Source organism: Ciona robusta, chromosome 7 (assembly GCF_009617815.1).
Source record: "Ciona robusta chromosome 7, ASM961781v2".
NCBI classification, from domain to species: Eukaryota; Metazoa; Chordata; class Ascidiacea; order Phlebobranchia; family Cionidae; genus Ciona; species Ciona robusta.
The window spans coordinates 8,510,359-8,524,415 of record NC_143241.1 but is presented as its reverse complement, the minus strand read 5'-3'; the positions used below and the strand labels follow the sequence as shown (position 1 = coordinate 8,524,415).

The 14,057-nt window shown below is 37.5% G+C and overlaps 3 protein-coding genes across 3 annotated transcripts; 2 read left to right on the top strand and 1 right to left on the bottom strand.

The window, feature by feature from the left end:
- Positions 1 to 186: 186 nt before the first annotated feature.
- LOC149734494 (uncharacterized) lies at positions 187 to 4,475 on the top strand. The gene is made up of 8 exons (XM_089880664.1): positions 187 to 390; positions 925 to 1,087; positions 1,592 to 1,752; positions 2,020 to 2,173; positions 2,387 to 2,623; positions 3,265 to 3,345; positions 3,562 to 3,661; positions 3,936 to 4,475. The coding sequence occupies exons 1-8, from the start codon at positions 293 to 295 to the stop codon at positions 4,235 to 4,237; spliced, it is 1,296 nt and encodes a 431-aa protein (XP_089736790.1). The 5' UTR covers positions 187 to 292; the 3' UTR covers positions 4,238 to 4,475.
- Positions 4,476 to 4,492: 17 nt separating this feature from the next.
- On the bottom strand, positions 4,493 to 8,273 carry LOC149734493 (eukaryotic translation initiation factor 3 subunit I-like). Its single transcript, XM_089880672.1, has 8 exons — positions 8,094 to 8,273; positions 7,696 to 7,823; positions 6,927 to 7,045; positions 6,418 to 6,558; positions 5,964 to 6,100; positions 5,449 to 5,649; positions 4,800 to 4,966; positions 4,493 to 4,689 (listed from the first exon to the last, which is right to left on the bottom strand). Exons 1-8 carry the CDS (start codon positions 8,094 to 8,096, stop codon positions 4,608 to 4,610), a joined length of 978 nt encoding a protein of 325 aa, XP_089736798.1. The 5' UTR covers positions 8,097 to 8,273; the 3' UTR covers positions 4,493 to 4,607.
- Positions 8,274 to 10,767: 2,494 nt separating this feature from the next.
- Positions 10,768 to 13,980, top strand: LOC149734492 (transmembrane protein 65-like). The gene is made up of 7 exons (XM_089880675.1): positions 10,768 to 11,059; positions 11,423 to 11,464; positions 11,927 to 11,994; positions 12,052 to 12,106; positions 12,594 to 12,636; positions 13,029 to 13,134; positions 13,768 to 13,980. The coding sequence occupies exons 1-7, from the start codon at positions 10,783 to 10,785 to the stop codon at positions 13,852 to 13,854; spliced, it is 678 nt and encodes a 225-aa protein (XP_089736801.1). The 5' UTR covers positions 10,768 to 10,782; the 3' UTR covers positions 13,855 to 13,980.
- The last annotated feature ends 77 nt before the right edge of the window (positions 13,981 to 14,057 follow it).

Here is a 14,057-nt window from a genome sequence, read left to right as displayed (position 1 = left end):
AGGTGTACAACCATTAGCGTCTTATACACACAAGTATCTGGTGTAATTAACTAATTAACGACTATCTGCTCATTCGATTAACTGGTTTATGAACCAGAAGCAGGAATTTTTAGAGATTTTTTTGTATTAATTAGTTAGTTATTTAATTAGGACAGTAAGTTGAGTGTGTTACGTCATAGTTAATATTATTACGTTTTTATTATTATGTCATCATAGACAATTCGTGACATCATAAAAGTAGATAATTTAGTTGATTCGGGAATATAATTCGGGACTTTACGCCTGAGTGACGATGCTCCTCTTTCTCTCACTCCTCCCACTTTTGCTCTTAGGAGGAGCAAATGCGCAGAACATCACGGTTCAGTGCAACGCCACTTTTATTAGTATTATGTAAGTAACTATTAAGGGGAATCACCCATGTATACTGAGGGGTGGGGCCTTACGACGTTCCCCCTTACCCTATTGTGTGGTTTCGGCAGAAGTCTCTTTAAAGGAAGTAGGCCAAAGTTGAGTTACCCAACACCCATGGTGCTACCGTCTTTTAGACACCACCAAGGCAGTTTATAGATGCTCAATAATCACCCACAAAGTTACATACGTGATAACTTGTAATTGGGCACGACGAGGTGTATGAAACAAAACACCCGTGTTATAACGACTGTCGTTGTCCTGCCATGCAAGGATAAATAAGTTATACACGTGGTAACTTGTAAGCAGGCACGAGGTGTACGAAACAGAACATCCGTGTTATAACGACTGTCGTTGCCCCGGCATGCGAGGATAAATAAGTTACATTTTTTTCGATAGAAATGGTTTAAATATTCATTATAGTTCAGAAGTTGTTTTATTTTAGAATTTCTTTTTTGTAAATGGTTCCCAACTAAACATATTATTACGTCACCTTATATCATTATTACTTCACAGTGTGAAACGATCATACCTTCAATCGCTGGTGGATTTCCCTGTCCAAACTCTCAGTTATAAAAACACCGCCGGGTTATTCCCCGTCGATTGTCTCGCTACTGATGACGGAACAAATGTCAATTACACGACCGCCAACTTCTCCCATTGTTCGTCAGGAAACATGGTTTGTGACGTTGTGAATTATAATTAGTAATAAGTTCGGTGAATCTGACCCTGATCTGGTACTATAGAGTTGAACGATTCTACCATTGTGGGACTATGTGTCCTTGGGCAAGACACTTAACGGCAATTGCTCCAACCCAGTGGTCACTAATGGGTTGTCTAAATTATCAGCCATACATAAAAAAGATGTAACTGGTATAATTGTAACAAGTTCCGCGAATCTGACCCTGATCTGGTGCTCATAGGGTTGAACGATTTTTTGGGTAAAGAAATACAGTAAGGATCTGGTGCTACGAAATAGGTAGAATCTATTCGAATAAGAGGCTGATAAAGCTATTTTGGCGAAATATATATCAATTGTGTTATACCAGAGTCCGTATATGTTTATATACGGACTCTGTGTTATACAATACAATTTGCTGCACTCAGTTTTCGTCTGTTACGTTTTCGTAGCACCAGACCAACAACACGTCATTTAACATAATGTCTTTATGACGTAACACAGGTGTTTAGCGACCACGTGACGTACAATTACACCGCGGTATTGACTACGTCACAAGGAAGCGCTGTGGTGACGAGAGACGCGGTGTACGAGTTTTCGTTCGGCTGTACTTACTCAACCAAGTATAATGTTAGCACTTCCAACTTTGTGTCTGTGTTCAAACCGTAAGTTCAACTACGTCATTTTTACGTATCCCCACGTCATTATTACGTGTCACTGCGTCATTGCTACGTCTTCTATACCGGGTTTAACGGCCACATTATATATAATAAAGCTAACTGAGCCATCTTATACCAACAACAACATAAACCAATTTGCCCCAGCGTACTGTCTTTGATGTACCATCTTACCCCAACTCACTAATGATTTATACATGAACCATTTTACCCCACCAAAGTGAACCGTCTTACCCCAACCCATTAAATCCACAGTGATGTCGTAGCGGGGGCAAACGGGACGGGAGACTTTGCGTCCCAGATTTTCCTCACGAACGCCATGGGACAACCCGTTGGTAGCAGCTTCAAGCACGGGGATATGATTAAAGTGGAAATATCCACACCCAATGTTGCGGGAGTGGTGCTTAAGGTAGGAGGGATGTAACTTGTTTATTTTTGCATGGCGGGGCACCGTCAGTCGTTATAACACGGGTGTTTTGTTTCATACACCTCGTGCCTGCTTACAAGTTACCACGTATTTAACTTTGTGGGTGGTTGTTTTCGGTATGGCTGACAATTTAGACAACCCATTAGTGACTACTTGGTTACTCACATACGTTTACCCAATCACCATATGTCACAGCTGGGTAATTGTTACACCTCACCAAGCAACAACGCAACAAACACAACGCACAAAGTTGATCTTATCGTAGAAGGTTGCGCACAAGCCGACACTACCGTTACGCAGAGTGTTGGAACGATTTTGAAGTTCGGCTTTTTGGCAAAGCAATTCGCGAGCCTTACAGTCAGCCAACAGTTTCTGTATCTGCACTGTACTAACGAGGTTTGCTTGGCATCGGATATGACCTGTCAAACAGCGGTAAGTCTATATAAATAATTGGTGACCGTTTGCTGTTACGTACATAGTGGGGTGGGGGAAGACGGGACACCTTTAGCAGCATAATATCAAAATATCCTGAACGTGTTTTAAACAAGTGACAACGGCCTTTATGGGCGTTGTGAGGATACGGTTTTATAATTTTTTAAATGTTGCTTACTGCCAAATGAAACCAGAAAATGGAATGAAAAGGCGTCCCATCTTTCCCCATCCTACTATATGTTATATTTTGTTCACATCAGATCCATTCACAAATGTATATTATCCCTGGTAGCAGCGATAGAATAAACTTTAATTTCCCCCAAACCCCAAATGTAACTGCGAAAGAAATATCCGAAAGAAATATCCGTTATATTCGTAAACACATCTAATGGCTATTTCTACTATTACGTTACGACGTAGCAACAAAAATTAATTAACTAAAGTTTTGATATCCCCCCATCCTACTACACGTAGCGACCGCGCTTATTGCCTTCCAATCAAATGTAAATATGTTTTTATACATAAGCATGTTGCAACAACTGTTGCTTTGTCACCATATCTTTTATTCGTTTAAAATATTTCTAAATCTTCGCTACCGTAATCAAAGAGACAAAAAAGTTAATATTATTGTTTTTCCCTAGCCTTCGTGTAGTGGGCGTCGTAGAAGAAGTCTCCGCCAAGCACAATCACAAGCTGAGTTCCGATTAACCCACTGCGATAAGGTAAATAACAACGCTTCTTTTTCAAATGAAACGACAAAAGAGAATAAAAATCATGGACCATCTTACCCCATCTTTGCCTACATTATATTTTTCATTTAACAACAGTTGCTACACCTTCCCGCCGCAATGGTAGCTGTTTAAAACTTATAAATTCTCGAGCGCTTTACCAACGGCGTCATTGTGATGTCATTATTAATTTTGTTGCTTGTGACGTAGATAATGATGGGTTGCGAGGATGATTGTGACGTCACAGAAGACGGAAATTCGGTTTGTTTGTGTCGTAATAATAAACAGCTCGGTCAAGATGGGAAATCATGTACGTGGTGAATTATGACGTCATAGTGTATATTACATCACATAAAATGTAAATCTACTTACGTAATAACTTGTAAGCGGGCACGAGGTGTATGAAACAGAACACCCGTGTTATAACGACTGTAGTTGTCCGCCATGCGAGGATAAATAAGTTACATACGTGGTAACTTGTAAGCGGGCACGAGTTGTATGCAACAGAACACCCGTGTTATAACGACTGTCGTTGGCCCGCCATGCGAGGATAAATAAGTTACACACCAACACATGTATTCCAGGTGTAGCAGGCCCAGCTTCGCTTGTTGATGTGAAACCTCCCTCACCCCCCCACAACCCACCACGCCCATATAACCCACCCCCCCTACAAATCCAACACTTTATTCCCACCCCCAAAGCCCGACCACGGCCCTCGCCCCGCCCCCACCACCGACCAATCACAACCCTCATTCTCAACTATGCAGTTTACGCAGCCATCGGTATCTTGTGCATTGTCTTAATAGCAAACGTGATTATGTCGTGTCGTCAGCGCCATAAGGGCCATCGAGTTAACGAAGTGGAGAAAGAAGCTCTTATTCAGTGATTGTGATGTCATAAATGTAAAGGATTGTCCCACTTGTGACGTAATAACTATAGGGGGCAAACTTATGAACACAGGGGAGGCAGGGATAATTAGACACAAAAATTTTACTCAAACTTTTAGCGTTTTGATAAATGTAAAATTCGAGGGTACGCCTGCCCACCCTGCCACCCCAGGTTTGCCGCCTATGATAACTATTGTTATATCTAATTGTACTCGGAATAAAATTCTCTGTTGGTGATTATGATGTCATACATGCCCGGTGTCTCCATTGTTTTATTCCATCATTCACAAACAACCATTGTGACATCACAAAGTACTTTATACAAAGAACTTAAAATTCCGAAGAAAAAAAATCTCAAAAAATGTTGAGTCAGCATTCGAACTGGAAGTCGAAGTATGACTCATCGAATTGATGAACGCGAACAAAACCATCTTCCCCCCCACTCGAGTAACTAGGTGATAGAATAGTGTTACATCACAATCATAATACTGTTACACCATTTAATTATGACATCATCAATTATAACATCACCAATTATGACATCATCAATCATAACATCACCTGTTTCCGTTGGGGTGAAATGCGAGGCTGTTGATTGGTCCAAAATGACCCTTGACCCTCCCGAACTCCTCCTCGAACACTAGGTGGAAGAAGCGAGCATCGAACTTTCCTTCTTTCAAGTTTGAGGTCGTTACGTCCATTGCCTCCTGCCCACCGCCGAGCACAACCTGTTGGTAATATGGTTTATGATACTATATATTATAACCAACTTTTTTCATTACCATATAAATTATTTTATATTGTTTATTTAAATGAATAGAGTAGGTAATGGGTGTAGGGTGTATTTATATGCTGTATATAATATTGATATGTCTTTGGAAACAGTACCTAAAATATGTAGAATGCATTAATATGCTATGTATACTTATATATATGTTATTTATTGATTAGAATACGATGGCAAAAATTAAAATAATTAAAACAATGAAGAGAAAGGAATTAGCAACAAAACGACAATCGTTAACACGCTTATGGATAAAACCGAAGTAGAAAACTTATTTGATAAAAGGCGTGACCGTTACACTTTAAAACTACACTGCGACCAATAAAGATATTTTGTTCAAATGATAATTTTTGCTCAATAATTAGATTACAGTAAAAAAGATTAAGCAATATAATCAATAAAGTAAACATCACTTATTCAACTCACATGGTCCCTTATAGGAGATATGGCAGCTGAGTTAACGGGGCGATCGGTTTTGTAAGTTTTCATCAAATTAAGGGAAGGGGCGTCGAATAACTTGGCTGTTTTATCTTTGCTTGCGGTGATCAACATCATTTGATCGGAGCTTAACTGCATGTCCTTGATCAACGCTGTGTGTTCACGTACGCTGTGTAGCAACTCCCCTGTCTGTGATGTCATAGTGGGTATGGTGGTTAAACAATAAAACATTTTGTGGTCTAGTGATATATGATAAAGTTGCAAGACTACTAGCAGAGTAGCAGGCAAAGAAAATAAATGGAGACTCGGTTCGCTCGATACTGATTGGTGTAAGTGTCTTTGGGAAAGGCACTTAACGGACATTTCTCCAACCCAGTGGTCAATAATTGGTTGTGGCACGACTAGCACCTTAGGCGTGGGGGTAATGAGCCAACTTTGTTCTAAACCCCAAGTCCCCTGGCATACCATGTGACCATACCCATACAGAATACAACCCCACCCACCTTAAGATCCCAGTGAGCCATCGTCCCATCATCGTGCCCAGTGATCAGATACTCGTTTAACGCTCCCCACAATGAACACATCGGTTTCGACATTTCCTTCGTGTCAACTACGAAGCTTAGCGCGGGTTCACTGTCACCTGGGGGGAACTTGTTAGTGGCAACGAATGGCAGCATTTTTGACAGATAAGTTTACAAAGTGTCAATAAAACAATATACTAGAGAAATAATGTAACATTGTAACATATTGTATAATTTAGTTTGACACTTTCATCCACAATCTAGTCTCTAACTTGTTAGTGGCAACTGGCCACCATAGGCAGCATTTTAGATGTTTTTGTATTTCTGTGTTTATATAAGTTGTATTTGACACTATAGTATTTTTAACAGCTAGTTTTACAAAGTGTCAACAAAACAATAACCTTGAATTATTACAACAAACATTATGACATCATACTTGGTTCTCTGATGTCATAGATACATATCTTAGGTTCATGTTTCATCTGTCGATCAGTGGTGAAGTTGATCATGTTTCCACAGTAGCTGAAGTTGGAACTACGGACCGAAGATTTTGTGTCCCATGTGTTGATTACCTTGCCTAGGTGGTTAAGGAGGGTTAATGCATCAAGTTACCCACCAACTACCCACCAACTACCACACATTATGAGTGGGGGTTTGGTGGGAAACGACAGTTATTACAACACGGACGTTCTGTATCATACACCTCGTGCTCGCTTACAAGTTACCATGTATGTAACTTATTTATCCTCGCATAGAGGGGAAACGACAGTCATTATAACACGGGTGTTTAACACGGGTGGCTGATTGATTTTACGACTAATACAACTGCACAAAATAAGAAATCTTTTTTGCAAGCATTAAAGGACACAGAGATATTTTTTAATGATGATTAATCAGATTGGCCTACTGAGTCAGAATTACAAGGTTGTTATTATGACATCACACCTGTTTCACAATCCCACAATTTACACGACAAATCGGCCGCTCCCGTTAAAACTTTCGTTGAATCCCAGTTCACGTCAACCGACCAGACAGTTCCTCTGTGGCCGTCGTATGTACCTAATCTAGGGTGAAAATAACTATGTTAACAAGGTGACTGCATAAGCTATATACCTTGGGTTGCATATACGTGCCTAAGGTTATCAGACGATAAGGTACAACCTTTTTCAAAGCTCGATTTATTTATAATGAACTTAATGAATGATGGGAGGGACTCTGCCGAATGAATTAGTTAAGGAAAGACACAATAAACGAAATAAAGTATTCTAGGATATCCTAGAATACCTAATTATTCTGTAATGTGCATCCCTAGTTGCATCACGTGTGTGTGACGTTTGACGTATACACATATCATAAAGACGACTCTATGATTTTCCTATGCCCATCATATTACACTATCACATGCAATATGCAGATTTCACCCAAAATCTAAATATATTGGTAGAAGTTATTTTTTTCAACCTGAAAATTTAGGTGCTAGTGAAGAATCTCCCCCCGCCACCTTATTTGCTAACCACTAACCCCTAGGTAAAGGGGTTAGGTGTTGATGGTTAGTGGGTTGGTGGTTATAAGGGTTAGTAGTTAGTGGTTATAGGGGTTAATAGTTAGTGGTTATATGGGTTAGTAGTTAGTGGTTATATGGGTTAGGGGTTAGCAAATAAGGTGGGGGGAAGACTCTTCACTAGCACCAAGGCATATATAGCAAGCAACTAACCTTTCCCCATTAATAGTGTACCATACGTTGGGTGTGGCATCTTTAGCTACAGTAAACAACAAGTCTCCTTCCCTGTTGTATCGAATCTGAGTGATCGCTCGCTCATGGCCTTGTAACATTAACGGTCTCTGTGGGATATAGGGGGTTGCTTAGTTTATTATGGGGTAGCCTATTCATATTGTCCCACAGTGAGGTATTGGGGGTAAAGGGTTGCCCATTATTCTAACGTTTGGGTAACAAATTGCTTGTTTATAAATTACCAACTGAAAATAAAATAAAAACTTTTTTTTTGTCTCAAATATATTTTCATATTTTGCCGTTTTAGACGATTTTCTATTCAACAAAAATACACCATAACTACAAAATGATTAAAGTATCATAAAAACTATAAAACTTACCATTTTTGCGTTAAATTAAACCAAATAAAATATTTCAAAAAGACGCGACAACTTTGCTTCAATGCTCACGTGAGAATCGTGGGGGTTTAACAATACTGCATACCAAACTGTAAAATGGGGATTGATATTTAAAATGACCAACCAGATTTTTATATTATTTTAATTAAGAATAATTTTGAAAACGTTATTTTTAAATCATTTATTTAAAAACTCCCCGATAATTTTATAAATAAAAACCTTTCTCTTATTGGATTTAATAACACGTTTTTAAATAGAAATAGTAAAGATTAAAAACACGCAATGGGGAGTGGGAAGTATAAAAAGATCAAAGTTATTCTATATCTTACTTATAGAAACTGAACAAATTATTCAAACATTACGGATGAATATTAAACATGTCTTAATTAAGTTCATAAGACTTTTCACACACTGCAATAGCTTTTGCAGCTCGACTTTAGGCATGGGAGTGGCAACCACGGATTAGAACCATGACTCTGCCACGGATAAGTCAATCAAGTTCCTACCCCGAAAATAAACAAAAAAATACCCAAGTTCAAAAAATAAATGAATTATCGAATCAGCTTCCGGAATTCCCCAACGATGAAATAACTAAAAATCAGTCAACCGTGACAAACCAAAAGTATTTGCAAACAAGGTTGTGACGGTCGCCATTTCCGATCTCCACTTAAATTTATTTTTAAGCTATGGTACTCTGTGTACAGTCCTGTCCCACAGTAACAATATTTGAACTTGCATTAATTAACATCCTTACACTGGCAATAAATATTAATTTTATTCAAAAATCAATCAATAATTGTTTAATTCAATTCCAGATCATCGTTCTGGTACTTGAAACAAGATAGTGACGTCACAGAGGAAGAAATTCTCGATCAAAGCATTGTTACGACACAGATAAGGTGCAAAATGTAAACAGAAGATATGTCACCTTCGAAATATAATGTAAACAATAAATTGTAAGGCGCTGTTACACAGTTATCGCATTAAGACGTCATAAACAGAAATCTTTAAACTCGATCGATATTAGTTATAAGAAAGATTTTCGTTGCTTGTTCAAGTCGATAATGCAATAATATCAATGTATTCGTACATGGGCAAGGGTTGGGGTGTGTTGGGTTATATGGATACTGAGCATATTCATTATATATATATATTTATAAAGAAATATAATAACTACATATTAAATATATATATATATATCGTACATTCGTACATGTATATATATAACGTATATGTATATATATATAAATATATACGTTCTGTGTTTTAGGAAACTCAATGTTACGTAATATATAACTTTCAATGTTATTTAACGCTGTTGTGTTTTATGCCTACCATCTTGTGTGTGTAGGCTATAAGTTATGTGTTAATTTTATATTGATTTTAATACGAAATTCTATTTCTAGATTGTTAATATAATGCCTAAGTAACATGTCTTTCCACGCCACAGGACCTGACCAATAGAATAGATAAGTTAGGTTAAATTACATTTATTCCTAATTAAGTTTATAAGTAATTGAATGTAGTGGTTTTCTAGACAATGGAATCTGTTGTAACTTTAAACAATGGAGTTAAAATGCCAATGGTTGGTTTGGGAACATTTCAAATAAAATCAGAAGACATTTTTCACCAAACTCTGGACTCTGCGCTTGGGTGTGGATATCGTTTAATTGACACCGCAGCTGTTTATAAGAACGAGCATCTTATTACAAGCTGTTTGCATGAGTTGTTGGAGAAATATGGGTTGAAACGTGAAGATGTTTTCGTGACGACTAAACTTGGTCCGAAGGATTTAAGCGAGGAGATGGTGGAAGGAGCTGTGGAGGCATCACTGAAGAAGATGGGGTTGGATTATGTTGATTTGTATCTAATCCATTGGCCAGGTAGGCAGGGGGTGAAGGGAGGGGACGGTGTAAATGTTCATTGCAGGAGGGGGGTGTGGAAAAGAATCGAAGAAATTTATCTGAAATCGGGGAAAATTAAATCCATTGGAATTTCGAATTATTTGTTAAAACATTTGGTTGAAATGTCCGAGTATTGGACGGTTGTTCCTGCTGTTTTGCAGAACGAGTTTCACCCGGACTATGTTGATTATGATGTCATAAAGTTCTGTAAGGACAACGGGATTCATTTTCAGTCGTATTCCTCGCTCGGTCAAGCGAGACTTGTAGATGATCCCAGATTCATAGAAATAGCAGAAAAGTACGGGAAAACTGTCGCGCAAGTGTTGTTGAAATGGTCGTTACAACACGGGTGTTCCGTCATCCCAAAGTCAACACAGAAATCTCATATCGAAGAAAACGCAAAAATATTCGACTTTGAAATTTCCGACGAAGATTTAGAAATTATTGGAAAAGTTGGGACAAACACGAAATATGCGTGGGACCCACAACATGTGGTGTAGATGGGCGTACTTGGTAGCCAGTTGTGCTATAAGGGGGGTTGGAGGTCGCTATAACCCCATTTTGTAAGAAAAAATAGTCAATTTTTTAACTAGGTCTTCGGATAAAATATTTGATAATTATTCTTACTTTTAAATAAATATAACAATACAACTTAATGAACTTATACAATTGCTTGTATTAAAATATTAAGTTACAAACATTAAACAACAGAACTAATCAAATTATGTTCCTTTATTTCACAGAAACCATAGTCAACACAATGAACTATGAATTCAAAAGTTTTTTTTCAAAAACAATTTTTAACGAAATGCTTTCAAACTTTTAAACAAACTGATTCAAAATGCTTAATTTTTGCAACGAAATGTCAGTTTTCACAAAATAGAGAAGAAAACAAGAAGCAAAGTTTCATAACCTCAAGGTTCAGGTTAAAAGCCACACCTGTGTACGATCCGGCGCAAACGTCAAAGTTTGTGAAAATATTGAATAAAAAAGATCGCGAGAATTTGTTCAACGAGTTAAATAAATACCAAGAATCAAATGGAGGTAAAGTTTCAACCAGTGTGAGGATAATATAGGAGGAAATGAACATGTGGCCAAAAAACAACATTTTTTATAACACGGGTGTTTTGTTTCATACACCCCGTGCCCGCTTATGAGTTACCACGTATGTAACTTATTTATCCTCGCATGGCGGGGCAACGACAGTCATTATAACATGAGTTTTCTGTTGCATACACCTTATGCCCGCTTACAAGTTACCACGTATGTAATTTATGGGCGATTGTTTTCCTGTATTGCTGGCGATTTAGACAACCCATTAGTGACCACTGGGTTGGAGTTTTTTTATTATTTGATCCAATTGTTAATCATTTGAAAATATTTAAAACTTTTATGAATACATTACAGAGAACACCAAAGCTACAATAACAAGGTCTCAGCTAAACCTATGTGAGTTATTTTATATCTTTATGCGATTTTTCTTTCAATTAAAACACTTTTTAACTTCGACATCACAAAGGATGGTTTTAGTTTTTAAACCTAAGCATTCAAAATGAATTGTGTCAACTCAAAATTCAAAATGAATGTATGCGCCAAAATGTTTGCGGTAAGACTGATTAGGAAATTTGTGTTTGTTATCTCATTTTTGTTATCTTATTAATTCTTATGTTAATTGCGATTTTCGTCATCAAGTTCAAAGAATCAAAACAAATTATTTAGGCAATCAAGTATTAAGTATTAAACAGATGTTAAAACCACCATTTCTTCCCCTGTATTCACATATATGCACGAAATGGTGGGCCATGAACAAACCCGTAACCAAATTGCCAGATGATCTTTTAATGCCCTATAATAGGCCTTGCAGCAACAGTACGCATATAAAATGTGTTTAAATTTACATTTCTTCCCCAGTATTCACGTACCACTGCGCACCATTCATTGGCTTCGGGTTCCTCGATAACGCCATCATGATATTAGCTGTAAGTGCTTTGTACGACGCTTATGTCATCAATTATTAATGTTGTTTCTATGAATAGGGAGAGTACATCGATGTAAAGATTGGCGCCACGCTGGGAATTACAACCATGGCTGGTAATGTAGTTATGTATGTACTTATTGATCGTTATAACACGGGTGTTCTGTTTCATACACCTCATGCTCGCTTACCAGTTACCACGTATGTAACTTATTTATCCTCTCATGGCGGGGCAACGACAGTCATTATAACACGGGTGTTCGGTATCATACACCTCGTGCCCGCTTACCAGTTACCACGTATGTAACTTATTTATCCTCGCATGGTGGGGTAACGAAAGTCGTTATAACATGGGTGTTCTGTTTCAAACACCTTGTGCCCGCTTACCAGTTACCACGTATGTAACTTATTTATCCTCGCATGGCGGGGCAACGACAGTCGTTATAAGGTATTTTGTTACTACACATGTTTCACTGTTATCATCAGTGCTTGTAAAAGATTGAGTAGACTTGGTGAAACATCTGCTATAGTATAATGAGTCTATACTCGATAATTGTAACCTTGATATTCAAATTCATAATTAATGATTTCTTTACTTTTCAGCTGCAGCTTTGGGAAATCTCATCTCAGATCTTGCAGGAATTGGGTGATTAATGATTCGTTAAATTTTTAATAAAAACAGCGACTGAAATACAAGTTATCTTTCTATCGTATTCGAAGAAATAAATAAAACAATATCTTCTTTTTTCCGAAATTTAGTTGGTGCAAAAGTTTTTTTGATATAAGAACTTCTAATCAACTTTAAATGCAGTTCTTCTAATAGCTATAATATCAAGTATGTACTTTCACCCCCCCCCCATTACCTTGGTTGTATAAAACAACTTTAACCAACCCCCTCACATGTTAGCAGGTTAGGATGAGCTTTTAAACTGAGGCCATGTTTTGTCCAAAAAATCAACTTTAAATTAATCCTGCTCGTGGCAATAGTATCGACTGTACAGTATATATTTTTATTCATTTATTTTACACATCTTACAGGTTGGCAGGTTACGTTGAGCTATTATGTTGCAAACTTGGACTCCCGACCCCCGATCTTACACCAGCACAACTAGAACTATCAGCAACGAGAATCGTTTCAAACTTTGTAAGTTTCTTGTCGCAATAATAAAGGCACTAAACCTGGGCTGGTGGAATGGGTGTTTCAGTACCCTGCCTCCACTGTGTTTAAAAAGTTTGGCGTTTATGGTTTTAGCTTAAACAATATGTGTACAAATTGTACAATACAAGTGTTTAGGCGCCAAACCTGGGGTGGCAGGCCAACCTTGGAATTTTTTGCACTGGATTAATCAGTAAACATTACAACCAATAAGTTAGATTTGTTTCACATAAATTAGGCACAAAGTGTTAAACAAAACACCCGTGTTATAACTACATGGCCACCAATAGCTTGTCATTCCCCACCCTCCATAAATAAACTGAATTATTTCACAATCAATGTGAAACTTTAATTCCCATCAGACAGAAGTAATTTCACATCAATATTAACAAACCCATTGGGACAAGAGCATCATATTGTGTTAATAAATGTCAGGGTTATTTATCCTCGCATGTCGGGCGATGACAGTCTTTATAACACGGGTGTTCCGTTTCATACACCTCGTGCCCGCTTACAAGTTATCACGTATGTAACTTTGTGGGTGATTGATTTTATTTTTGTTTAAAATTTATTTTATATAAATATGACATCACAACAATAATAAATTATGACATCACACAGGGTAAAGCAATGGGCATTGTCATCGGATGTATTATCGGAATGTTTCCATTGTTACTCATCAAAGATAGAAATCAAACAACGAAATAATTTCGTGCAATTTATATTTTTTTTTATTTTTAACTTTATTTTATCATTATTGCATTGTTGTTACACTAAACAGCATAAGTGTTTATATACACTAATACATTTATAATAACAAACCAAACGTTTGGTTTGTTTAATATTTTTATAACAACTCTGGTACTATGTTAGCAAACACGTAAAGGGCGAAATAGCCTCTGAATCCCGGT

What these genes read in the sequence shown, in the direction of transcription:
- LOC149734494 (XM_089880664.1), top strand. Translation starts at nt 293, where the DNA reads ATGCTCCTCTTTCTCTCACTCCTCCCACTTTTGCTCTTAGGAGGAGCA. An exon ending in ATTGTTCGTCAGGAAACATG is followed by an intron (nt 1,088 to 1,591) that starts GTTTGTGACGTT and finishes GACGTAACACAG; the next exon opens with GTGTTTAGCGACCACGTGAC. An exon ending in TTTGTGTCTGTGTTCAAACC is followed by an intron (nt 1,753 to 2,019) that starts GTAAGTTCAACT and finishes TTAAATCCACAG; the next exon opens with TGATGTCGTAGCGGGGGCAA.
- LOC149734492 (XM_089880675.1), top strand. Translation starts at nt 10,783, where the DNA reads ATGAATTCAAAAGTTTTTTTTCAAAAACAATTTTTAACGAAATGCTTT. An exon ending in TCAGATCTTGCAGGAATTGG is followed by an intron (nt 12,637 to 13,028) that starts GTGATTAATGAT and finishes CACATCTTACAG; the next exon opens with GTTGGCAGGTTACGTTGAGC. An exon ending in CGAGAATCGTTTCAAACTTT is followed by an intron (nt 13,135 to 13,767) that starts GTAAGTTTCTTG and finishes GACATCACACAG; the next exon opens with GGTAAAGCAATGGGCATTGT.
- LOC149734493 (XM_089880672.1), bottom strand. An exon ending in ATTGTGGGATTGTGAAACAG is followed by an intron (nt 6,559 to 6,926) that starts GTGTGATGTCAT and finishes TTAACCACCTAG; the next exon opens with GCAAGGTAATCAACACATGG. An exon ending in CTATGACATCAGAGAACCAA is followed by an intron (nt 6,101 to 6,417) that starts GTATGATGTCAT and finishes AGTTCCCCCCAG; the next exon opens with GTGACAGTGAACCCGCGCTA.